General features: G+C 41.0%; 1 protein-coding gene across 1 annotated transcript; it reads right to left on the bottom strand.

Moving 5' to 3' along the window:
• Positions 1 to 6,013: 6,013 nt before the first annotated feature.
• On the bottom strand, positions 6,014 to 25,241 carry zc3h4 (zinc finger CCCH-type containing 4). Its single transcript, XM_042486391.1, is given in 15 exon segments — positions 6,014 to 8,003; positions 8,006 to 8,937; positions 10,310 to 10,552; positions 10,652 to 10,944; positions 11,686 to 12,155; positions 12,913 to 13,022; positions 13,256 to 13,367; positions 14,114 to 14,227; positions 14,435 to 14,568; positions 14,716 to 14,812; positions 16,452 to 16,600; positions 17,029 to 17,233; positions 17,756 to 17,863; positions 17,984 to 18,293; positions 24,962 to 25,241. Coding segments are annotated over 15 exon segments (4,056 nt in total). The 5' UTR covers positions 25,042 to 25,241; the 3' UTR covers positions 6,014 to 7,304.
• Positions 25,242 to 25,741: the final 500 nt, after the last annotated feature.

Below are 25,741 nucleotides of genomic sequence, written 5' to 3'. Positions count from 1 at the left end.
TCTCTGGAGGTCTGAAGATGGCTCCTGTGTCAGTAACCAGTAGAGCTGTGGGACGCCTCACTGCTGGATGAGGATGTTACAGACTCTGTTACACTGTGGACATGTTTGTGTGTGTGATCGGAAACCTTTGAGGTCCTGGACGAATACTTTGTCTTCCTGGAGCCAGTGTTGCAGGATGGGTGTGGAGCAGGAAGTGAGTCACCAAAAGGATCGTAGCTCACCAGGAAACAGGCTGTGTGCTGCTGGGGTGCTGATGCACAGAGGCCGGGCCAAGAGCCGTCAGTCACTGGAGGCCTGAAAGGAACAATATTAGAAAAGAGAAACACGCCTGCTTGTGAAAAACGAGGGGATGTAGGATTCTGATCAGAACAGGCAGGACGACAGAAAAAAAAAACAGAACAAAGGAACTAAAATTAAATACACAGTAAAGAAAGGTCTGTTTAGTGACCACAGCGTCAACCCACCTGAAGAGTCCTGATTTACTAAACCCGCCTGCCTGGTCCTCTAAAGAGCTTCAATGGATAGTTTGCTGATTTTCAACTAACTCTATATCATAACAATGTGGTTAATAATTGTAAATAAATTATAGTGAACAGGGCCGTTTCTAGGATTTAAGGCTATTGACCTCTGCAGGGAAAAAAATCCTCAACATGTCTTTTTCTTTTTTTTTTAAGACTCTTTCAAAAACATAGTAAGAAGGCAGAGAGCGACCAGCAGCAAGTTACAAGGAAATTACCTAGTAATACATTAAAAAAACAACAAACAAAAAAGACACTAAAAAGTGCTGAAAACTCAAGAAATAGCCTATTTATATTTTCTTCCTATAACATTTTTTTTTTTTTAAATGCATAATTATAATGATTTTAATTATAGTTTTCTGGACAATTTTCTGTCCAATTGTGATAATTGTCCCCCCTTTTTAAAAACAAATTTGTCTTGCACTTTGTGGTACATTTCTTGTCAAGTTAACTATTGCATTTCTACCCATTCTTTTGAAAGAAATCAAACCAATTTGCTCAGGTTTCAAAGGGTTAAAACATTTTGGTTATTTAGGTTGTTTTTTTTCTCAAAAAAAAATTGGTTTTTTGTTTGTGACTTACTTTCCTTAAACAAAATGTTGGCAGTTTTGATTTTTTATTTTATTTTATTTTATTTTTATTTTTGGTGATTTTTAAAGAAAACATGCCTTCTAAACCCATGGGCCCGCCAAAACAAAAATTGCCAAATCAAATGGTCCTTGAACACATCATGTGGATAGAACTTGATGCATTTTCCCTGAGCCTCCCAGAGTCACTCAGGGAGGCTCATTTCTAGGATTTACAGACAGGTTTTTTTAGGGCATTCCTAGTATTTTATGATGTTTCAAGGATTTTAAGACACTTTTATTTTTTTTTTATTATTTATTTAGGATTTTAGGACATTTCTAGAATTTTATGATGCTGTTTTATGCACTCTAGGCACTTTAGGTAAACTAAAAGTCCCTTTAAGTCCCTTTGTTGTTATTGTGAATTAGTAAATGGTTAGGGGGCTACATAGGACCTAATCAGGTGCCAGATTTGGCCCACGGGCCTTTAGATGAGTATCAAAGAGGAGGACAATATGTCCCCCTGATGCAGTTGTGAGGAGGTGCCTCTGCTCACCCAAACTGTTGTTTCCTTTGTCATCATTGTGTCTCTGAAAATGCATATTCCATAGAAGCTATGTCCTAAAAGCTTACTGGCAGTTAAGACAACAGTTTTTCTGAAGGATAAAACACTTTCAACAAATGGTAAAACTAGGCAGCAGTGATAAAATATTAGCTGAGATTCTGTTACTGAGTTGTCCATTTCTCGCCTAAATGGTTACAGAAACATACTTATCTTACCATTTAACTGTAAGTCGAGATCGTTTTCCACAAGCCTGCCGCCATTTTGTTTAATGTGGAAGAAAAGCCCTTGCCCTACTCCCCCTGTGATTGGCTAATACTCGTTGCCTTTATCATTGGATTGGTTAGTTTTAGGCACTAGTTTAGGCAAGAGGGGTGGGACTGGTTAGGGTCAAGGTTAGCCAGTCAAAGGCGGGACATTATGGACTATATGAAACACATGTTTACCAATAAATTTCCATGACCTTTCCATGACATTGAGGATAAATTTAAAGACCATACATTCTCTGACACAACAGATACTCCTTATCTCTTTTTCATTAATATAGAACAGCTTTTTAAAATTATGTATTATTTAATAAGTAACAATGAATTCAGACTGATCATTATTTACAAGAGGGGAGGGGTTAGTGCAAAAGGGGGAGGCATGTCAAATATTTTTTTAAGCACTAGGGAGGGACAAATGTTTTTCAATTTTTTGCGTTAATTTTACAGCAGATTTTTTTCCCACCGGTTTGGAGGGCATATTCTTTGTTTTTTCAATTTTGGGCTTTTTTTTCTTTAACAGTGTTTTTGTTTTGTTTTGTTTTTTAAGAAAAAAAAAATGCCAAAAAGTTTTTAAAAAAAGAAATTGCCAAAAAGTTTTTAAAATTCGCAAAATGTTTAAAGCAACAAAATTGCCAGAATGTTTTATTTTCAATTTTTAAAGAAAAAAAATAAAAAAATTTTTTTTTTGAGCCTCTGAATTTGTTTTTTAAAATTTCTTAGAGAAAACATGTCTTCCAAACCCAAGGCATGTTTTCTTCAAAAATCACTAAACAGTACACGTTTTATCATAACAAGAAACGGTAAAAACAGAAATTATTGTTGAATTTGTCAAATCTCCAACAGTCCTTGAACAAATCGTGTGTTGTTACACAGGTTTGGGAAACAACTAACCCTTAAACTTTCGGGGTATATTTAGTTTTCCAAAACTTCTCCAAGCCTGAAAAACTGCTACTTGCAATTACCATGACTTTTCCAGGTTTTTCATGGTTGTGTAAACCCTTTATTTCAAGCACCTGAGAAAAGAAAAAGAGAACAGCCCCTTTTCTCTGTTTTCTCTGGTCATGTAGCATCAATTTTAAAAGTAGCTGTCTCTGTCTACTGCAGAGACAGACAAGTTTTATAAAAAGACCATCTTCCCAGCAGTGAAATACTTTTTTAAAGATGACAGGGGAACAAAATCAAACCAAAAGGATTATTTTTAGCTTGCTGTGCTGACAGACGCGGACACTTTCATATCTTTAGCTGTCTCTACTGTCAACAGACTGTAAAAATAACAGGATTATACATTTATACACCCCAGAAAAGAAAGATGTTGTCAGGATAAAAGATGGAGATAACTTCTTTGGTCTTGACTGCAAGTGGAACAAAAATGTAATGTATGGTCTGAGGATGATGCCAAAAAAAAAAACGTTGCTTAAAAATGTTAGTTAAAAGAGTTTTTATTTATGCAACGAAATCAGGGTTCCCACAGGTTAAGGCAGACTAGATTTAAGACTTTTTTTTGCTGCTCGTAATAAAATTGAAGACCAATTTTACAATAACCAAAATTGATGAAAAAGGAAACGTGAAATGACATTACTTACTTCAGGTTGGAGACTATTAGTACTAATAGTCTTAATTGTGACATAAAATATTACCTTTTTGATGGCATTAGTGCAAGAGGAATTTAGTGAATTTTATCTACAAATATATATATATATATATATATATATATATCATCATTATTAATAATAATATATGTTACCATTTATTTTGAAATTTTGCGGTGTAATAGCAGAAAAAAAGATTCATAACATCCTACTCCCTGTTGTAGCATTTTTAAGACTCTGAAAAACATTTTTAAGACATTTTAATGACATTTAAGGCCTTATTTTTAGATTAAAGAGTTCAATGCATTTTAAGACTTTATAAGGATCTGCGAGAATACGAAACCAAAATTGCACCAGAAATATAAACTCAGGTAATAAAAAGACAGAAAATAGTGTTGTAAGTGGTTGATCATGTATCAACTTTATTTAAATACTTCAACAACCTCACCTACAGTGTACAGTTAGAAAACTCCACTCCTCCAAAGACAGGATACTGGTCAAATTTACATAGCAAGAAAAAAAACTTACAAAACAACAAAGCCATAAAGGAAAGAACAAATCAACAATAACTTTCACACTTGCTATGGCTGACACTCAGCCTCCTAACAGGCTTTTTCTCGACCTGACAGGAGGGAGTAATAGTGGATCTGTTGTTAGTTTGAATCTTTTACACACGAAACCAAATAAAAAAATAAGTCTTTCTCCTTTCCTCACACTGTCACAGGCTGCCTACGTCCCACTGAGGCCAGCGGCAATCACATATTCCTGACATCTAAAATGATTCAGCTCAAAACAAAGGTCATGTGAGGAAGTATATTTACCCAAGTATAAAAAAAATAAATTAAAATGATCGACATTTATACACAAGACGGTCGATGACAATCCTGACACCTTCTGGAAACTTTGTGAAGCACCTCGACAGCAACCCTCACTGAAATCAGGCAACACGGGAACAAGTGCTCGTCCTCAAACTGATTCACATGCTGCACCTGACTGTTTATGCTCTGGAAAAAAAAAGGATTTAAACTCTCGAACTGTAAGTCCATCCTAAATTGACATTTCCTTAACAAAATATGCACTTCTTTAGCTGCAAGCCTGAGAGAAAAATCATGTTCGTTCTGTTTTGTGTTTTCAAAACACAGGTTATATTACAATGTACGACGGAGGATTAGGGCCATGTTAAAGAAAAAAAAAGTTTGATTTTGAGAATAAAGTCAGAATGTCTTGAGAATAAAGTTGTAATTTCAAGAAAAAAAGTTTGTAAAATTATGAGGAAAAAAAGGATTACGAGAATTCAGTCGTAGTTTAACGAGAAAGAAGTCATCATTTTATGAGAATAAATTTGTAATATTACGAGAATAAGGTCGTAATTTTATGGGCAAAAAAGTTATAATTTTATGAGAATAAAGTTGTATTATTATGTGAAAGGGGATATTGTCTTACAGAAATAAGCATACTGCCAGCAAACTATAAAATAACGACTTTATTATCATAAAATTACAACTTTTTTCTCATAATATTACGATGTTATTGTCAAATTCTCAAAAAGAAAAAAAATTCCTCAATGTTGCCTTAAAACTCAGCTGTAAAGATGTGACATTTAAACGTGTTTCTCTTTATGCAGACTGACAGCTGAGGAAGCACCTGCAAAGATTAATGCAAGATTCATGCATTCATTGAACTTTAGGTCCAAGTCTAGTTTATGATTGTCACACTGTCAGCAGCCACTAAAGCCAAAATCTTTCAAATTGAGGCAGCAAATGATTCCATCCACCAACCACTCTCTGAAATCTGCAGTCCTGTTCATTCTTACAAAAACAATTAACAAAAACAAAGTAACTGAAAGCTAAAGGCTAGATGGTGAATCCTGAACGAGTGAATTAAAGTGTCCTATTCTTACTTAGGTGAAAAAACAACTGACACTGACTATTTACAGGTTTAACCTTTCAAATAATCCTTTCAGCAGAGAAAAAAAACTCTTGACTTATTTCACATTCTCCTCTGCTGACCATCATCTAAATAAAATCTGCCACCGGAGAAGGATGTTTGTCATCAGTCAGACCAGCAGGGTCTCTTTTTCCATCTCTTTTACCTTTAAAGAATATTGCACTTGCAAAAAGAACCATTAGTTGCCGCACTTTTGTTGATTTTGTGAAGAAATGTTTTTTTCTTGCATGCCTCTACAGTGAACAGAGGGACCAAAAAAGGCAAAGCTTCTTCATGAGTATAAGTTAACGCACATTTAACAGAAAAGCTACATCAAAACATCTTTTTACAAACTCTCACACGACTCGTGCAGTACAATCCCAGTCTGATTTATCACGCATATGCTCAGACATTCCCAAATACATGCATTTTTGCTTCATGGTTTCAAATACTTTGTCTATGAGTAACACGCTACTCAGTTGCACGAGACTACTGTTAACGTGTCAGAGAAAATGCATGTATTTGGGAAGCACTGAGCATACCACTGGATAAATGAGACCTGGATTAAACTGCATGAGTTGTGTGAATGTATGTTTGAATATAGTTCTGCTGTTGATGTTTACTTCACTTCATGAAGAATGTTTTTTGGGTTTTCCGTTCACACTTTGAGGCATGTGAGATAAACAAAGCTTTCTTCACAAATTCAAGGTAAAGCTGGGTGAGTACTCCACACACAAATGTTCATTTGGCAAGTGAGGTATCCTTTTACAGCTAGAGACGCTGTCATTTATGAACTGTAGGCTCTCAACTTTCACAGAAATGATAAAATTAAAATGTTCACGTGAAATCAACGAGTGCTGAGGGGGAAAACTGAGGGAGAAGGAGCAGCAGCTGAGTAGTGGTTAGAGCGGCAGTACTGAAAGACCACGAATCACTTCCTGTTTCAGTAGAGTTACCTGTTCTGGCTAAGAGCTAAATACCTGAAATGAAACAGTATAAGAGCAGCTGGAGGAGCTGCAGACAATAAAAACATTAATACAGCTCTCAGAAGACACAAACAGACAGTGCAAAGAAGTAGAAAAATAAATACTAAAAAAAAAGCTGAATATAGATTCAAGTTCAGGTATTTGCAATCTGCAGCAAATGTGAAATTGTGAATTATAATGAAAAAATGTCTGCCATATGATAAAACTTAACAGTTTGCACCAGTTAAAGATGTGCAAAGGAAGTGATAAAGAGGGTCATTGGTTTCTGAAAGGCAACAGTGTCAAAAGAATTGCCTCAGTGCTGTTTATTTACTCGCAAAAACACCACAAATAGGAAGTATTTTGTTTAAAAAAAACTGATGAGAAATCTTTTTAACTGCTGCCAACTTTGACTGTCCAAAAAAATATACAGACAAGCACATCAACCATTTTCAAGGTGAGGAGAACATTTAGGAAATGAAATGAAGAGGATGAAAAAAGTTGTGAAAGCTAAAACGTTAATTCCATATAAATGTGTTGCTGCTGCCGTCTGAGTAACTGTTTTCATTAAGCGTTGAGATGAAGGGAATACATTTATTTATACATCAATAAGTTTGTTTAAAATAGAGCTTTAGAGATTAAACTTTAAACCCTTCCCATAATAACCCACAAGTCTTTTATAGAATCTGAATCTGCAACACTGTGGTAAAGTGTGTGTGTGTGTGTGTGAGAGAGAGAGAGAGAAACATGTCGTGAGACGTCAGTTCGTCTTCTTGACTGCTCTCACAGGCAGATGCCTCAGTGCGCGTTTTTTCTCTTATTCACTGATCGGTTCAGTGTCCAAAAATGTTAAAACAAGCCAACGGCCAACAACATGGTGGTTTTCGGGCAGCCGGGGGTGGAGGTGGGGTGTCACTGGCAGAAGGGCGAGGCTGTGGGGTCAAAGCCTTTAAAAACGTCCTTCAGCGAGCCGTTGTCCTGCTCTGTGGTTGCCTGGTCGGACTGCACTGGGCTGTTACCTCCGAAGGGGCTACCCGTCCCGCCGGCTTTTGCCGCCTGCTTCACCACGCCAAATAAAGAGGATACTGGGAGGTTGTGGACCCCCGCTGGCCCCTGATCCCCAGCGGCTCCTGGAGCACCCTGACCTCCAGCAGCGGCTGCGGCGGGCCCTCCTTGCGCCGTGGAGTTCGGCGAGGGTGCAGGCTTGGGTCGGGGCCGGTTATAGCTGTTGTATCGATCAGTTCCTTGCTCTGTACTTTTCTCCGGCTCTGGTTGGTCCAGCGCGGACTTCCGAACAAAGAGGGGCTCCTTGGACTTGGGTTTAGCTGCTGGGGGGTCACTGGGTTTGGACTCTGTGCTGGCTGCGTTGGGGGAGTTGTTCGAGCCACTGCTGGTACCAGGGCTGCCTGGTTTGTTAGTCCGAGGGTCATACAGACTGATGCTGCTCAGCACGCTGGCGCCCCCTGGTGCCCCAGCTCCCACACCGCGGCCTGCCCCACCAATATATCAACAGCTGGGGTCGTAGGGGGCGATGGTAGGGGGGGAGGAGCTAGATGTTGTTGCTGGAGAGGTAGAGGAGACAGGAGGAGGCACAGAGTCTGATGGTTGCTTCTCAGTGCTGATTTCTGAGGCTGGAGACGGGGGTCCGTGGGGCCCTTACGGGACACACGGGGGTCCACAGGCTTTTCTGCAGGTGGAAGAGGCAGTGGGGGAGGGGGACCCAGCAGCGACATAGGGGCAAGAGGAGGGGAGGGGGTCTGGGACGGGCTGGAGCCAACAGTCTTCAGGATACGAGACAGCAGCTCAAAGTCCGGGAGGGAGGAGGAGGCAGCAGGAGGGTCCAAGGAGGGCGGGGGCTGATGAGGAGGAGGCTGCTGAGAGCGGGACAGGCGGGGGTCTACGGCGGAGACAACAGGAGGGATGCCTGGTGGTAGTGGCAGGAGGTCCTGCTTTGGGATAGGGAGCGGGAGGAGATCCTCAGGTGACCATGTGATGGTTTTGGCAAAGGCCGGCATGTGGAGAACAATATCCTTCTTGATGTGGCTGAACTGCTGCAGCTGTGAGCGTGGGTCCCTCAGGGCCATACCCATGAGCGGGTCCAGGGGGACCGGCACTGGCTTGTCCCTTAGAACCCGTTCTGTCTCCTCCTCCTCCGCCGGGGTTGTGAGCGGTGGGGGCTTGTAGACCAGAGGTGGCTCAGGTTTAGGAGCTGGATGGGAGGTGGATCCCGCTGAGACCGCAGCAGCGAGCCGGGCTAACCGGGGATCTGCGGGCGGTCCGGAGGAGGATAAAGAGGGCATGGAGTGGGCGGAGTCGGAGAGCTGAGCCGAATCCGCAGAACGTGCTAGCCGTGGGTCCCGAGCCAAGCGGGGGTCTGCCGGCCGCGTCGGAGCGTGGGCAGGAGAGGCCTTCTGGAGGCGAGGGTCACTCGGGGGGCCGTCGGATTTTTGAGGAGCCTGTGTCTGCTGACGGAGCGTCTTTAAGATGGAGGTCACACTACCACCGCCGTCCTCGTCCTCACTGGAGTACCAGTTCCCTGAGTCACCTGAGAAAGGACAGACGTGTTTAGGAGTTTAGGAAATGTACTTCACACCAGACTGATTAACCCTGAAGGAATCTTTAGCCCTTAGGGACCGCTCTAATATTACACACACACTTAAATCGCTCTGCGGACAAAAATCAGGCTTTAAAAAAAATTATATATATACATATAATACATAAATGTTTTTCTAACCAACATCCTCATCCCTCATCATAAATGCCAAATATTCATTAATTTTCAGAATTTCAACCCTTTAAATGCCAGGTTTTTGTCATGATGCCACTATAGGCCTATTCCCAATGGGAATGGTTCAAACGGCATTCACACCCAGGTCAAATGACTCTGCAGCAGACACAGGTTTTATCGCCTCCGGCTCCGATCGGCAGTGATGGGAACGCAACACCCGGGTGAACGTGGTAATTTCAGCTCATTAACCGGCGAATGGCAATGACGCTCCGTCAGCAATGTCTGTTTCCTCTGATGCAGCGCTAAAACACCAATTCAAATACATCTTCACCAAGATTGAGAGGGGGACTTAATGAGTAAGAGATAAATAAAAAGAAGAAACCACTGAAAAGTGTTCAAAGACCTCCGTTCCTGCTGCTGTCTGTCTGCTGTTTTCCTGTTCTCCTGCCTGTCCGTGACGTCGAACAGACAAGCACATACATGGAAACACACGGACACACACACAGGCAAGCTGACGAGAGGCTGACTCGCTCTCCAGCGGTAAGTTCAGTGGTAGTGGGAATACAGCCATTAAGCAGGTTGACCTTTGTTCAAAACACCTGTGTGCACCCGCTAATTGCGGTGGGAATGAGCTTCATGTTTTTAAATGAAAAAAATAAAAATGAATTATTTCCAATATATACTACCTGCAAAGTAGTTTTTTTGATGATCACAGCCTGGGATATGTCAATTAATTGCAGCAATATTGACTGTTACAGTGCACCTGCAAAATATGTATTTTCTACATATGCCAAATATGGCAAGAATGACATCATCAGGTAGAAAATGTGTAAAAATGACAAATTCAAACGCAAAAGCTCAGAATGACACTCTGAGTAACACAATGCATGTTTTTATGCTTTGATGACTTTGGGATCAAAATTTGCAGTGTTAATGGGTTTCATATGGTGCATTTAAAAAAAAAAAACCTAAACAGTATGAATGTAACTATTTTGTTTACACGGTGTATTTTAGACCAATTGTAGAAGGTGAGCTGGAAATTCCAAGAGTCAACAAAAATACACAATCTTGCCAAAATGTATGCCATATGCATGAACACAGCCAAAATGATCAACAATGAAGAATGAAATGTGCCAAACAGTCCCTAACGGTTAATTAACACACACAGGTGCAGATGTTTTTTGTTTACCTTCAGTGTCTGCTCTTTTCTCTGCTCCTCCCTCGGCCATCCTGCGAGCTCTCTCCTCTTCTTCCTGCTGCTTCTGTTGGATCCTCATGAACAGGACACGCTGCGCCGGAGGCAGGAAGTCAGGCACTGACATTCCTCCCTGATTGGCTGATGCTCCATTAGCAGAGCTGTCTTGACCACCTGACTGATTCCCAACGTTCCCTCCTCTCTCATCCATGCCAGTAAAGCCCTGGTAGCTGTCACCTGAGGGGGAACAGCGAGTGTCAGGACAAAAAAAACTCCCAAAAATACTGTGGCATCAATGACGTGATCGCATCGTTGATTATTAAACTTCACTCTCACCTTCTTGCACCACCCCCTCCATCTGCATCCCATCCTGGTTGAAGAAGTTATTGAAGAAGTTTCCTCCACTTGGAGGAGGACCTGGAGGCATAGCACCTCCAAGTGGAGGGCCATCACCAGACACAAACCCTCCCATCATAGGCGGTCCGCCGGGGCCCATGTTGGGGGGCCCCATCTGCATGTCTGGAGGCATCATGCCTGGGGGAGCAGGGAAGCAGGGGGGTGGGGCACCAGGGGCTCCTGGGGGTCCAGGTGCTGCAGTCTGACCCTGGGTGCTGCTGGGAGTCTGGCCCCTGACAGAGAAGGGACAAAAGGAGTTAGGATTCAGGGAGAGGATATTCAAAGAGACTTTAAGGGAGAAATCAGGAGGAGTTAACCCTTTGAAAGCACAACAAATTGGCTAAATATCTTTAAAATAATTTAACATCATATTAAATATAAAATTAAAAGAACTATAAATACAGTTTTCTGGACTTTTTCCTTTTATAAATTATCTAAGCCTCTATTTTGATGATACAGGAAACAGTATGGCACCCACTTTTTGTTCCCAAATTTCCCTATTACAGATAAACAGTGCACTGACATTTGTTTCTGGAGACAGCAACACAGTAACATAAACTTAGTAGCCACTACCACTTTGTAGTGTTAATTGTAACAGGATTTATTTTTCTATTACTTTGTTGTATGATTACAATTGTTCACTCCTAAAAGAGTTATTTTAGAAGTGCTAAGGATCTGAATTATTTAGTAATGTAGTTGGTTACATTAAAAGAAACTCTCAACTAAAAATGTATTTTTGAGTGGTAGTCACTCATTGCCTGGAGGCTGCAGTGACACATTAACTGCTGCCATCTAAAGGATAAACCAAGAAATACACCTTTCAAGCCTACGGAGAGTAATCAATATTCCAAAAAACGTCTCTGTGGAGTGTTTCTTAAACATGAGGACTTATTTTACTGTTGCATTTTTGATAAGGTCATGAATTTTCTATGATGTAAATATAAAACGATTCTGTTTATTTTGTGATTTCTTACCTGACGGCCAGTTTCTGAGCAAGCTGTCCCGTCGGCTGGACTTTAATCTCAAACAGCGATGGGATCTTCTTCCCTGCGCCACCTCCTCCTCCTCCTCCACAGGGAGGTGGGGGGCCCATGTGGGGAGGAGGGCCACCCGGATTTGGGGGCATGCCTTGGAAGGGAGTTCCATCAGGGCCAATGACAGGGGGACCAGCACACGGGTTAGGCATAGGAACTGGCCCTGGTACTGGGGGACCTTTGTTGGCAATGGGCACCTGGTTAGGCCCAGGAAGACCTCCAAAGTCACCCGCCACAGGCACGCCAAAATCACCGGCCCCTGTGTTTGTGTCAACAGGAACAGGCCGAGGAGGGGTCGGGAGGAGGCCGACTCCAGGAGGGGGTTTGGGGAGAGGGTTGATCCCCTGCTTTTTCAGCTCCTCCACCTCCTTCTCATCCTCAGCTCCAGCCTCAGCATCCTCTGCCAGCATCTAGAGAACAAAATATCCACCGATAAGTTTAGAGCCGAAATATTTTCTCAAGGTGTAAAATATGAGCTCCTTGTGTCAACACCTTCACCCACAAGCTGTATCATTTAAAAAGTTTAGAGAACCTGAATAAAAATATAAAACTCATAGAAAATATTTTTCAGCCCACAGAGTAAATGTCCAGAGTCTGGGTTCATACACAAGTTTACTAATACATTTCCACGACTTTTCCATGACTCTGAGGCATATTTTCAAAACCATACATTCTCTGACACGACCATCGATAATCATTTTTTGTAAATTACTATAAAACAGCTTTTTAAAAAATATATACTGTATTTAAAATAAAGAAGAATTCAGAGTTTTCCTTGGGTCATGTGAGGGTCTAAGGGCAGAGGGATGTCGTACACTGTAAAGCCCTCTGAGGCAAACCATGTTTTGTGATAATGGGCTCTTTAAATAAAACTGACTTGACTAGAACAGGATCAGAAGTGGATATCTAAATATTACTAAGAGACTATTTGTTATTTATGAGAGGGGAGAGGGGTGTGAAAAAAGGGGAGGTAGGTCTAATAATTTTTAAACACAAAGGAGAAACTTAAGTTTTGTTGTTTTTTTATGGCTTAAAAGAGGGGCATACAACTTTAAATGTACTATATTTTTTTAATACAACAGGCCTTAATGTTTTCTTTGAAACATTAAAACCCTGCAGGATAAGCAAATAGCTTAAAGAAGGGAGAGCAGTGTTGGAGGATCTTACCTTGTTGAGCAGGTCCTGGGTGTCATCACTGAGGGCATCGTGGGAGAACATGCATTCATCACCGTTCACACAGTTACCTGTGGTGTGGAACAGCTTACAGGGGAATTCACGTAGCACCAGAGTCAAGGAGAAACACTCACACACACACACACATGCAAAAAAAGGCAGAAATAAACACAACAGAAAACTAAAATTGACCCTTATAAGCTAAAGGCAAACCTATCACATTTTCAGTCAGATGGAATTTGCTTTATGTCACTTGTAAAAACTGTCAGCTTTAATATATCCATGATTGTCCTGTGCTAATAAAGAGTCTGCCATTGTGGTCTACAGTGAAGGATATCATGCATGTAAGGACAGTGGTCAGCTCTGGCACAAAACCCAGTGATGTAGAACTTGCACAGCTCCTTCTTTTTTGGCAGCTCGATGTCATGGCTGAAGTTGCAGTGGTCCCCCTGAAGAGGGAAAAAGTCATAATGAAACATGACATGTTAGTGAGAGCTGCATATAGACAACTTATAAACTAGGGAGAATAAAATGAACAAAAAAACACCAGCTGTTTTAATCATGCTTTGTTATAATGTTTTGTTAACCTTTATGTGGAATGGTTCCTATGGAGTTACTGTCATCATGCTGAACTCATCTTGCTACAGCTCACTGGGTCTAAATTTTTAAATCATTCAAGTTCAACTGCATATTAGACCATGCTGTTGCCTGAGGCTATTTGTAGCTGTGTAGATATGCTCCCTAAAACTTCTAAAAGAACTTCAAACAGCCTTTTTGGAGAAAATGTATTTGCATTTGACCTATTGAAAACATTCAAAATGATCATAGTGTCCAAACTTTTGATTTGCCGACCCCTACTAAACAAAACTGTACAAATCACATATTTGTTCTGTATGTTCTTGACTGTGTCTTGAATGTGTTTATTGTATGTTTAATGTATGCACCAAAGACCAAAGCCAATTCCTTGTAAGGGAAAACCTACTTGGTTGTAAATCTTATTCTGATTTTCAAAATTCACTGTGAATTTCTACTGAGCATGGGGGGCTTTGGAAAAGCAACTGAGTAAAGAGGATGGACAAAAATCATTTGCATGAGGATATAGAGTGGAAAGCAGCCAGCAACCTTAAAAAGTGTCAAAAATCACAAATTATCCACAGTCCAAACTGTGACTCAGCAAACATTTGTGCAAATTTACCCAGGTGCATCGCCCCTCTATGTAGTACTTGCAGATGGCCTTTCCTTTCTTATCCTGGTGCTTCTCGTTCTGATTCCTCCTCCCTGCTCCTGGTCCATCGCAGCCACCTCCGTCCTGGAATACACACACAAACACAAACCACCAAAAAATACATGTTAACAATTATTTTGAGATTTTATGGTGCAACGTCAGAAAAAACAATATCTAGAAATTCCTACTTCCCAGGCCTTAGCATTTTGAGATTAATACACCAAATGCCTTTAAAGACTTTTTAAGAATCTATAGGAACCCCGTATGATCACAGAATTACAAAAGCCTTACCCCATTGTCCATGTCCCCGTTGTTGTCGTCATCGCCCATGTCGCCTCTTCCTCTCCCGCGGTTTCGACCCCTTCCTCCTCTGATCATTCCGCGCCCTCCTTTACCCCTCCCTCGCCCGCGGCCACCTCTACCTCCTGATGCAGAAATCAAAGAGAGTGAGAGTGAGTAAATTTTTGACTGACAGAGTAAGCCTGTGCTTGCTGTGAAGATGAGTGAGCTAAATTAAACTTTATTTTTTTCAAGATAATAAAGGCACACACACAAACCAGGAGCAAACTCACCTCTGCCTCTGTCTTTGACCTTCTTGTACTGACTGAGTTCTTTAGAGTAGTCATCGTAGTCATCCTCCCCCATGTTGTCATAGTCATCATCTCCATACTGTATGGACAGATTCAACACGTGTCACTCAGTACGTTTACATGTTGTTAGAAAAAGCAGAATTTATGTATTAGTCCAACTAAAATTGGACTTTTAAACTGCATGTAAACATGTTAGTCTGACTGAAATCAGACTAAATAAAATGTGTCAAAGTCGGACTGACACACTCATGTAATGTGATTGGAAGTCCAACTTTTCCGTCCTGTAAACACTTCAGTCGGACCTTAACTGGACTCGGTGTTCTCCGCATGCTCCTAGTTGCTGCACCAGCCTCCCTCGGTGGTTAGAGATAGGGACTGTTTGTTACTTATGAGGGGGAACGGGGTGCTTCAAAATGGGTCAGGCATTTCTTTTCAAAGTAAGCACTGAGGATGGACTTGTGTTTTTAATGTTGGCTTAGGTGAGGGACATACAACTTAGTATTTTAGTAGGCAGTATTTTATTTTATTTTATTTATAAGTCACACTCCAGCCACCCCGCTCCTCTGATAACGTAAAGTCCCTCAAAGGGGTTTGGGTCAGGTTTAGGTAGGAGTAACAAACATTGTACTGCCGTGTACAAGGCCGCAGCTAAACATTGATTTAAGTGAGCACTATATTTGAATATTTGCTCCTCTTTACCTTCCACACCAGCTGATGGACGCAGCAGTAGAGCAGCTGCTCCACTGTTCAGTGTTCAGTAAAATGATTGTTTTTCTCAAGGAAGTCTGGTTTTGTTTTTTTTAAAGATTATTTTTGGGGGATTTTTCCTTTATTGACAGGACTTAAACTGATACTGATTACTTTTTAGGTGGGCCTTTTTAATTGGATTACAACAAATGTATTAAGGTAGAGTTTGCTCAGCGCTATTAAATCATATGTACATGACACAACGGTTTTCTACCCCAATGTTATTGTAAATAAATATTGATTACGTGATTCAGACTACAGCAACTTGCTGAAAGGGGGCATATCGCCACCATCTGTGGCAAGTTGGACAGACTTAGATCAAAAAACTGATTCCTCCTGGTGCTTATGTATACTGGGACAAGGACCATAGTCCAATGAAATGGCCTAATTGAGCTACAACCGTAGCTCGACTAAACTGTGCGTAAAAACATACTGACTTAATTAAAGCTTCAGAGAAAACAACTTCAGCCTGGGCTACACTGCCTGCACGAGCAGGGTGTTGTTGTTTTCAGCCCCCATGTGTAACAGGTTTTCCACAATCAGTACAGACGCTTAATGTATGTCAACTACTTTCTAGGGCTGCCCCTTGAAAGTCGGAGACTCGAATCATCAGTCGGAGACCACTCAGTGGACTGAGATTGCTTAAAGTCCAACAGTAGGTTTTCTATTTTATATTTTGCTAGTCAACGTGCTGTGCAGACATTTTGGTCCCCAGATTTTGCTGCAGAGTAAGTACTCTTGACTTTCATGCTACTTTTTAGAGCTGCAGACACTCTTGCTCATTAGTGTTGAATTTGCAGCCCACAGCAACTTTATACAATTAAGTCCCTGGCTTTTGTTTGATATCTGATCTCTGAAAAAATGGTGGTTGCCCATTGCTAGCACTGTTTTTTTTTTACTGTATTACGTCCCACTGAGCCCTGTTCAAACTTTAAAATCTTACATGGAAAACAAAACAAAAAAACCCTCACCTCCATGTCTTCTCCGTAGCCGTCTCCATCGTCATTGTCTCCTCCCATCTTTCCTCCACGACCTCCTCTTCCTCGGCTTCCTCCTCTTCCTCTCCTCCCTCCCCTCATTCCTCCACGGCCTCTCTGGTTTTTCATGCGACCTTTGCCCCCTGCAGAGTCACAAAGACAAATGAAACGACAGCGAGCAACAGAGTCAGTAACGGATCTGTGGAAGTGTCAAATAAGCTCCTTTGTCTGTCCACGAACATGAAAATGAAACTGAACAGCGGGTTAAAGGGCAAACTCACAGTAATGAGTCTGAAACCAAGTTTCACTCACATAGTGACCCATTTCCTTTTATGACTAAATAAAGAAATACACATATGAATGTACTTTAGGAAAAGGAGGAGGACGTTTCCGCAACATCTGGCCTTCAATGCCATTCTGCTATCTGGTGTATTCCAGTTTGGGCCCTTTATCTACTGTTTGAGACTCACTGAGAGCTGGATTAAACCCCAGCTTGACAAATATTTGACATGCTACAAAAATAGTCTCTTTTTCTTCTTGATTGACTTTAACCCATTTGCCATGGACTCACCTCGTCCACCACGGCTGCCTCCTCCTTCCTTGGCCTTGCGGTACTGATTGAGCTCCTTGGTAAAGTCGTCGTAGTCTTCATCGGCCATGTCCTCCTCGTCCTCTCCTTCAAAGTTGTCATCTTCAAAGTCATCGTAGCCTCCATAGCTCTGCTTGTCCATCTTCATGTAGCCGCTCTTCTTTGAGCTGCCGTAGCCCCCATGAGACTAGAGACAAGTAAATGTATATGTGTAAACTACAAATTACAAAACATGGATGCCTGACACACATCTCCCCCCTTTGTGGCAAAGAAGATTTCTACAATCAGCACAGTTTCAAGGTGGTCACCTGAGATTAGTGTCACCAATTCAGAATCTGACCTAATGTCTCCCCTTCTGTTCCTGTTGAGTAATGGCATGAAGAGTGTTTTTCAGAACATTATGACATCGCACTGAAGCCGACCTTTGACCTCTTGGATATAAAATGTCAGCATTTTATCATTTTATCCTCTGAGACACTGTTTGAAATTTTGTCATAATTAGTGTAGGAATTCTTGAGGTATCGCCATAAGTGTGTTTTGTCAGGTAAGGAAATTCGCTCAAGATGAAGTTGAGATTTTGTGTTAATGAGAAAAGGGTGTACGGGTGACCTGAAATCATATTTCCTCCAGCCACAGATGTCACTGGTGCGGAGGTATAAATACTGATCAAGACTGTAACGCAAGAGAAAGGCCAGCTCTTTGGACTTACCGAAGGGGGATACTGTGGACTGTACTCTCTGTACTTCCTCTTCTCACTGGGACTGTAGTCAGAGTCATCACTGAAGTCCGAGTGGTCGTCATCAGAGGATGCATGACGCTGAGCGGGAGCGAAACATAAAGATTTTCAGAGATTAAGTGTTGGAGATAAACCGACACAGGTTTATCTTTTTAGATTAAGCGTGCAATAACTTGGTGGGTCTGTTTCAGTTCCACTTACTTTATGTTTGGATTTGCGTTTCTTCTTGGACCTCCTCTTCTCTCTCTCTCGATCCCTCTCTTTCTTCCTCTTCCTCTTGCGTCTATGGGATCTCTCATCATCCGAGTTGCTGCTGGCGTGGCGTTCCCTACTTCGCCGAGGTTTCTCTCCGGGCCCTTCCCCTCCTGCTTCACCTCCTCCGCCTGCTTCATCGCCGCCATCTCCGCCTCCTCCTCCTGCTGCTGTGGACGTCCTTCCACCAGCCTCCTCCTCCTCCACTTCCCCCCCATCATCCTCTAGCTCGCCTTCCTCCAGCTCTCCATCCTCTGGCCTGTGTGTGTAAAAAACACACATGGAGGGAGTTATAGATCTCATCTTGTCCTGGGCTCAGTCTTCCAGAAAGATCCTAAGTTGTGGGACATAAATTAACAAATGCTAAGTGTATAATAAAATTATAAAAACCAATGGAAAAATTAGCTTCTAATTTTTTTTCTTTTCCAATGGTCCAATGGTTCCAGTGAGGATTGGGAAGGTTGACATTAACTCTTTAGTTCAAGGATTATTTATCTATCCAGCGGCCCCACATTATTTCCAGTTTTGCCAGTCAAACCAGAGTTTAGAAAAGTTATTTACTCATGAAGAATCATTTAATCAAAAAACATTTTAACATATAAAAGCTGACTGAGGCATGATTTGGACTGAAATACATCAGGCAGGTGTAACAGCTCATTGGGGGAAAAAAAAGAAAAAAAAGATTATATCTGCCGTAGTTAAGAAAGTCAAACTAAGTTAAAGGGACAGTTAACCTGAAAACCAAAAAAAATATATAATTTTCCCCTTACATGGGGTGCTGTTTATCAATTTGGATTATTTTGGTGTGAGTTGCGGCTTGTGGTGCTAAAAGCGCCAAAAAAAAAAAAAGAAATTCTCAACAGCACCACATACCAAGTGCCATGTAGTTATATTGAAGAGAAGGCAGACATCGCTGCAGCTGTTTTCTCCAACACCCAGCAACTCACACCAAAATAATCTACACTGATAAACAGCACGCCATGTAAGAGGAAAAATAGACATTTTTTGGTTTTCAGGTGACCTGTCTCTTGAGCAGCAATCTTTGATAAATGGATCCTGAAATTCTTTGAACGTTCTCCTTCTAGGACATTTTGCTTTCTGTCGTGATTTCTTTTACTAAATAGCACTACTGTACTTTGGATTTTGAATTTCAAGAGAACATCTGACACACTGTGTCCGGGGTGATTCGTGTCAGGGGTGCACAAAATCCAAGAGTGTGTTTTTGTTAGTACCTGTGACTCTGACAGGGGTATTTACACGGCAGCTCTATTTCTCACAGATGTTTGCCTGTTTAGAAAAACATTCTGCCACAGAGAGCCATACGTCACATATAAATCCACTTTACAAAGGACACATGAAAAAATATCTACACAGACTTGCCTAATACTGAAAATCGTACCAGTGCAAAAATATCCAAATGAGCTGAAGACACAATAACAGAGATTCCTTCAGTTTGGCCTCCTGTACACACCCGATTGTCACTGGCTATGGTTACATACACATCAATATTCCCTTATTATTCTGAATATGACAATATTTTAAATTTGATGTGGGTCATGTAAACCGCATATTCCATTTAAATATTCCAAATTAGGACATTTTCTAACTTCAGCATTTACCAATTAAGACGTGTGGGATATGTCGGTAATATTCAGGTTTTAGGATCATTATCTGGACATGTATACAGCCAATTCAGAATATGTGTCGCAATTGTTTTGTTTTGTTTTTTTTGTCGCAGTTTGTGACATACAGCCTCTCATCTGTTAATGTTCAGTGCTGTGGGCTGTCATGGATACACTGTGGCAGGAGTATTGTCTTTTTTGGAATAAGGGCAAAAGCTAGAATACTTTGTGCACGTAAACGTACTCAGTGTCATCAGTCAAACAAGCTGCCACAGGACAATAAGATGAAGAGTTAAAAATACACAAATTTATGCACACACACCACTATACAATATTTAAGGGAGACACATGCAATTCTTAATGTGCTGTTACTGGGGTCAACTGTCTGGGCAGGGGCCTCACGTGTGGCAATGTGAGCAAAACCATGAGATCCTAATTGACATGGATCACATGCAGGCCTTTTCCTGCAGCGACTGCTGGCTCTAGGGAAAAAAAGGGGGGGGGGGGGGCTCAACAGCAATGAAAGCTGTTCAATTTAAACTATGTCATGGTTATATATCCAGTTTGGGAAAATCGTATTAGTTGCAATAATCATGCAATGCATAAACATTAGAATGTTTTGCGTTTTCCTTCTCCACCAGACACTATTTTCTGGGGAAAAAAACAAAAAGAAAACGGTGCCAGTTGTCTCAGCCATACATATGACCAAACCAGGGTTCCTGCAGCTTAAGGCAAGGTAGATTTAAGACTTTTTACGATTTATTTGAATGCCACTTGGAATTGTATTTAAGACCAATTTTCTAACAACCAAAATTAAAGAGGGGCATTTTTATATTGCCCAATTACTTATGGTAGCATAAAACATGACTTTTGAAAAGAGAAAGTCAGATGATCTATGTTAAATGTTGAAAAAATAATCATTTTTAGAGTCGAACACAGCCGCGAAGACAGCGAACATATGTTATCATTAAAGTATCTATGTAGTTTGCAGACAAATGTGGGAAATATCTGGTATTTCTGGACGATTTTCTGGCCATTTTGTGTTTCTTTTTCTGCATGAGAGATTCCACAATTTGAATTCCCATCATGACCATGTTAAGGAAATAATTTAACAACAAAGAAAATATGTTACCCATTATTTTGAGATTTTACAACATCTGAAAAAAACAATTCATAAAATCTTTCTTCCCATGTCTGAGCATTTTTTTTTAGACTTTTTTAACTTTTATTAAAGACAATTTAATACAAATTACGGACTTATTTTTGGATTTATTAATCAAATGCCTTTTACGATTTTTTAAGAATCTGCAGGAACCCTGGACCAAACATATTTTCAACATTGTTATCTCTGCTATTTTTACTGGCAAGAAGTTGTTTATTATTGGTGGCACAGGCTAGAATAGGGATTCAATTTTAATAAAAATTGAAGAGACAAAGTTTTTGACTCTCCCTATTTGAATAATTAGGTCCCAGAGGCCCACACCTAAAGTAGGCCTGCAAGTGCAGTCTGCAGCGGGCTGGGAGTGAATCATGAGGCCAGAGTGATGTGAACAGGACTCACTGACACACTGCTGCCTGCTTCTGTCCTACGAGGAGCAAACAGTGCACTGAGACACAGCAGGTGGTGCGAATCGTCAAACCTGCTTTGAGGCAAAATGTCAGCTGCACTGTATGTGCATGCTGCACCCCAACAAACCCTCTGCACCCCAGCTCCCTCTGGGACCAGAGTAAAAAAAAAAAAAAATCAGCTTAATACTCTGTGCTTCATCGACAACAACATGTTTTTCTGCAGAGCAACACCACCACGACCATATGGCCATACAGAAACTTCCAGCTACCAGTGAATGCTACTCATCACTTTATATCCTTGAAAAAAAAAACAGAAACAAATTCAAAGTTTACTTTACTTTTTAAATGATCATGTTTGAACACTGTAGGGACGTCCTATGAGAGGTTGGTAATGTAAGAATGTTTTTAATGAGTCTTAAGCAACTAAAAAGACTGAAACTACTTGGGCCCTGCTCCAAGAGGGAAGTTTACTAAGCTGTGTGTATAACCTTACCCAGACATCATCTCCCTCCAGATCTGAGCATGTCTTTTCTGCAGCTGTTATCCAAATAATATAAAATAAAGAAGAGGTTGCTACTGTGCAAAACAACCTGCTATCTGCTGCCTGTTACACAGCACGATCTAGAACAAACCACATGTCTTGTCATTTGGGCTCATTTGATTTTGGTCTGGGACAAAAGCCAGAATGAAACCCAAAACTTGCTACACTCTACTTTGAATTTTCCCAGCTACTTTTACCATCTTTCCTCGGTCATTCAATACAAAGCAGCTGCAAAAATATGAATATGTACAGATAGTGTTGTGTTTGTAGTCAATATTGGCTCAATACAAAAGCTCAGTATCAAACTGCATTTTTCATCACCATAATTTAAAGGAACAGTGTGAAACATCTAGGGGAATTTAGTGGCATCTAGCTGCGAGGGTTACAGATTGCAACCAGCTGAAACTTCTCTGTTAGAATTCAGTGAGGGTCCATTGTTCAGGGAGGTTTTTAGCGGGAGCCGAATCATCTGCAGAGGACTCTTCCTCTCAAAAACAAACAAACCAGATATATTAAAACCAGTAAAAACACGAAATAAAGCAGTTTCTTATTAGTAAAAAGTCCACAGTTTTCCACCACTGCTCATCGGGGAGGGGCTGCTGACTGCAGTGGCTGACACAAAAACATAACTGGCTCTATCGAGAGTAAGTAGCCCTTTTTACACAAAGATTGAGCTACAGAGCCACTACGAAGTCCCTTCTTCACACACATAACCTGACCTCAAAACGTCACACCTGTCACACCTATGATCCTGTCTTGCTGGCTGTCCCTTTTACATAGACACCATTTTGGCATTGTTACAATCTCTGTTGTCAGCTCCAAGGCGAGACAACTCTGTCACCCCATTCCACCATCATATGTTTTACACAGAATGCTGAGTCACCATAACAGCGCAATATTCCCACCAGGAACAGACAGTGTAAAGGGGGCTACTTTTCATTTGTTTGTTCGAGATTACTGGAGAAACATGGCAGTGCAACATGGCGGATTCTGTGGACAGACAGGGACCCACACCTTTGTAGATATAAACGACTCATTCTATGATAACTAAAACACAACAATTCTTGTTTTCAGGACATTATAAACTAAAGAGAACATCCTTATAATGTTATATTCCATTTCTACCAATATATCCCCCTAAATCCTACACACTGGACCTTTAAGATTAAAGATTAGAGATTTTTTTTTTTTTATCTCCGGCGTCACTTTTCTAAACTCAAACAAGTTCTTTGTTCTGCACAAGCTACCAACTTTAAATCCAAACACCCCAAATTCAGGAGTATCATCTCAACAGCCAAGTCACTCCTCTACTTCATTACGACGCCAGCCTGTTAACCCAAACCTGTTGGGCACACAGACCTGTGGCAAGGAAAACTCTCCTGAAACAATGGGGGGGCTCTCTATCATAGCACAGGGATTTCACTGTATTATGGAAGCAGGTTTTTATGAATAGTGTCGCTGGGATTCACCACAGGCAGAAGCCGATGGCCTCTGCGGTCTATCCAGATACTACACACACATCACCTGCTGCCAACAATGTGCCTGATGGAGGAAAGACTTACAATGCAAACAGACTTCTCTGTGTTCGGCCAAGAAATTAACAGGTCAAGTCAGGGTGAACTTGTGAGTCAACAAAAACTAAACAGACCTGCAAGAGGAAAATTGTTATTGTCTTAGTTATTGATTAAACCCCACGCAAGAATTAATGTACTGCAGTAAAATCCAGGTCTGTGCAGTGCGTCATCCATGTAAACTGTGCCAAACAAGTTTCCATTTACAACCATAATTGATGGTAACATCTGTGAACATGCCCTACCAGCAAACAACTGTGAGAAGATCAACAGAGCACATTAATCTATTAAGAATGATTGAATCACAGGTTTTACCATGCACTTTGGTACATTATTAGCTCAGTGGATGAGTCCATAAGAACTAATTCTATAAGCAAAGGGCCATGATTAAAATGGGGAATACTTACTGTGTCAGGGTTTCTTCACATTTTGCACTCACAATCATTGAAAGAGTTTTTTTTTTCTCTCCTAACCTTTCAGGGACTCTAGTGGGGTTTGTGGGAAATAAATGGGGCCAGCTGAGAAACATAAAGCACATTTGCCAACTGGGGGGGGATAAGGGAAGTTTGTGTTTGACTTGAAACACTTTTGGGATGCTTTGCAGACGTTTTACACTTTGTCTTTGGGGGACTTTTGTGGATGTTTGGGACGAGTCAGTGTGGGCACGACTGTGAATAAAAGTGATATGTTAGACAAATGACAGCACAAACGAGCTAGCTAATTTAACCGGATACAAAACTAATAAGTAGTTACTAAAACATCAATATTCTTTAGAACGACTAACTTATCAGACTTGAGGAATCCTAAAAAATCTCAGGTGGGTCAGGAATCGAATTGAGCTTTCTTGCGAGTGTTATTTAAGCAGAAACACGACGACCAGAGCACTATTGTAAGTGCGTAGCGCTAAGTAAGCGACAAGTTGCTTTCAATATGCAACACGTTTACATCAACGGAACGAATATATTAAAAGATAAGTTATTAGCCCATACTGATCGACTGACATTCACCGAGCCGGTAAGAGAGTATTAGTTAATTTAAATCAACGACTCGATGGTAATTCGCCATTAGCAAAAACATTAGCCGTTAGCTTACCCGCTCTCTCTCATGTATTCGTTGCTAGCATTAGCCGACAGGCTAATGTTGCTAAGGTAGCCTGAGAGTAGGCCCGTCGTCAGCAATAAGACAATCGCTTGGACTATTTTTGTACCTGAGACATTACAGTTGTTGTCAAAACACGCTCAATTAATTGAATTAATATTAAACTAACAATGGGCAAGTAGATAACCGTTGCTTTATGCTCGTTGAATTGGCGACAATGGCGGTAAATTGTGATTAATCAGCTGTTTCGACCTCGTCTTTTTTCCCTTCAAACAGCTTGTCTTGAGTCGATTGATCGTTGATTGTGATAACGTTAATAAAACACGGGGAATAACGTTATCCCAGGTGCTATTTGGCCTCCCAGTTGGCGGTGTCGTGTCAACATGGCGTTCTTTACCTCTGCACTCCAGAAAAGGCGAGTTTAATCCCTCTGACAGAAAAAGAAAAAGAAACCCCGGGCTTTTTGTGTAAAAGCACAGGACAAATAAAATAATTTCATTTAAATATGATTGTAGAATTACTCGACCTTTCGTCAGTCAGGAGACTGTTGTGTTCGTGGTTGGTAGTTGGGGAGTTTGGATGGACAGTCATGCTTTCCACAGCCATTTCCTCTAGCTACATTGAGGTGCAAAAAAATTACAACTCGACACTGGAAACTACTGGCTTATGCGTCACTTCACTAGGTTCTACTTGATTTTGATTTTAGGAAGAGTTTCAGTTCATAGTAGGCAATGCTCCACTACAGTTGTAAGAGAAATATGATGAAATTGAATCCTGACGTTCTCCGTCCTACAGTTGCGATGTGAAATGACGACTGACAGACTTAAAATGGCCGACTGTCTTCTCCAGAGAGAAAAGGGGCGGGGGAGGGCGGGATTATCCGAAGATGACATCATGACGGATGATGCGCTTGTACGCTTCTCACGGAAATTACCGAACGGGGAATGAAAGGGTAAAATGAGCCCCCGTGTTTGACTCGCAAGTGCATTTGCAGAACAAATAGTTATATCAGACTATTTAAATAATTACAGTTTATTTCATTTTACTTCAGTAAAAGTACACAAGCAATTCAGGAAAATGTTAGAAAAATATATTCTGTGACTGTAGGAGGCGTATCTGTTTTTTATTTATCAGAAGAGAGGGGTGGCTTGAAAGTGACTTCGTCCTTTTTTGTTTGTTTTTGTTTTGTTTTGTTTTGTTTTGTTTTGTTTTGTTTTGTTTTGCCTCCCAAAAGCTGCAGCCTCCTTGAGTCTTGACTTTGGGGAAATGCAAGACCCTCTCTCCACCATAAATTAGATGTCATTTT

Source organism: Plectropomus leopardus, chromosome 5, assembly GCF_008729295.1.
Source record: "Plectropomus leopardus isolate mb chromosome 5, YSFRI_Pleo_2.0, whole genome shotgun sequence".
Lineage (NCBI taxonomy): Eukaryota > Metazoa > Chordata > Actinopteri > Perciformes > Serranidae > Plectropomus > Plectropomus leopardus.
Note: the sequence above shows the minus strand (reverse complement) of the source record. Positions and strands in the feature narration are given on the sequence as shown.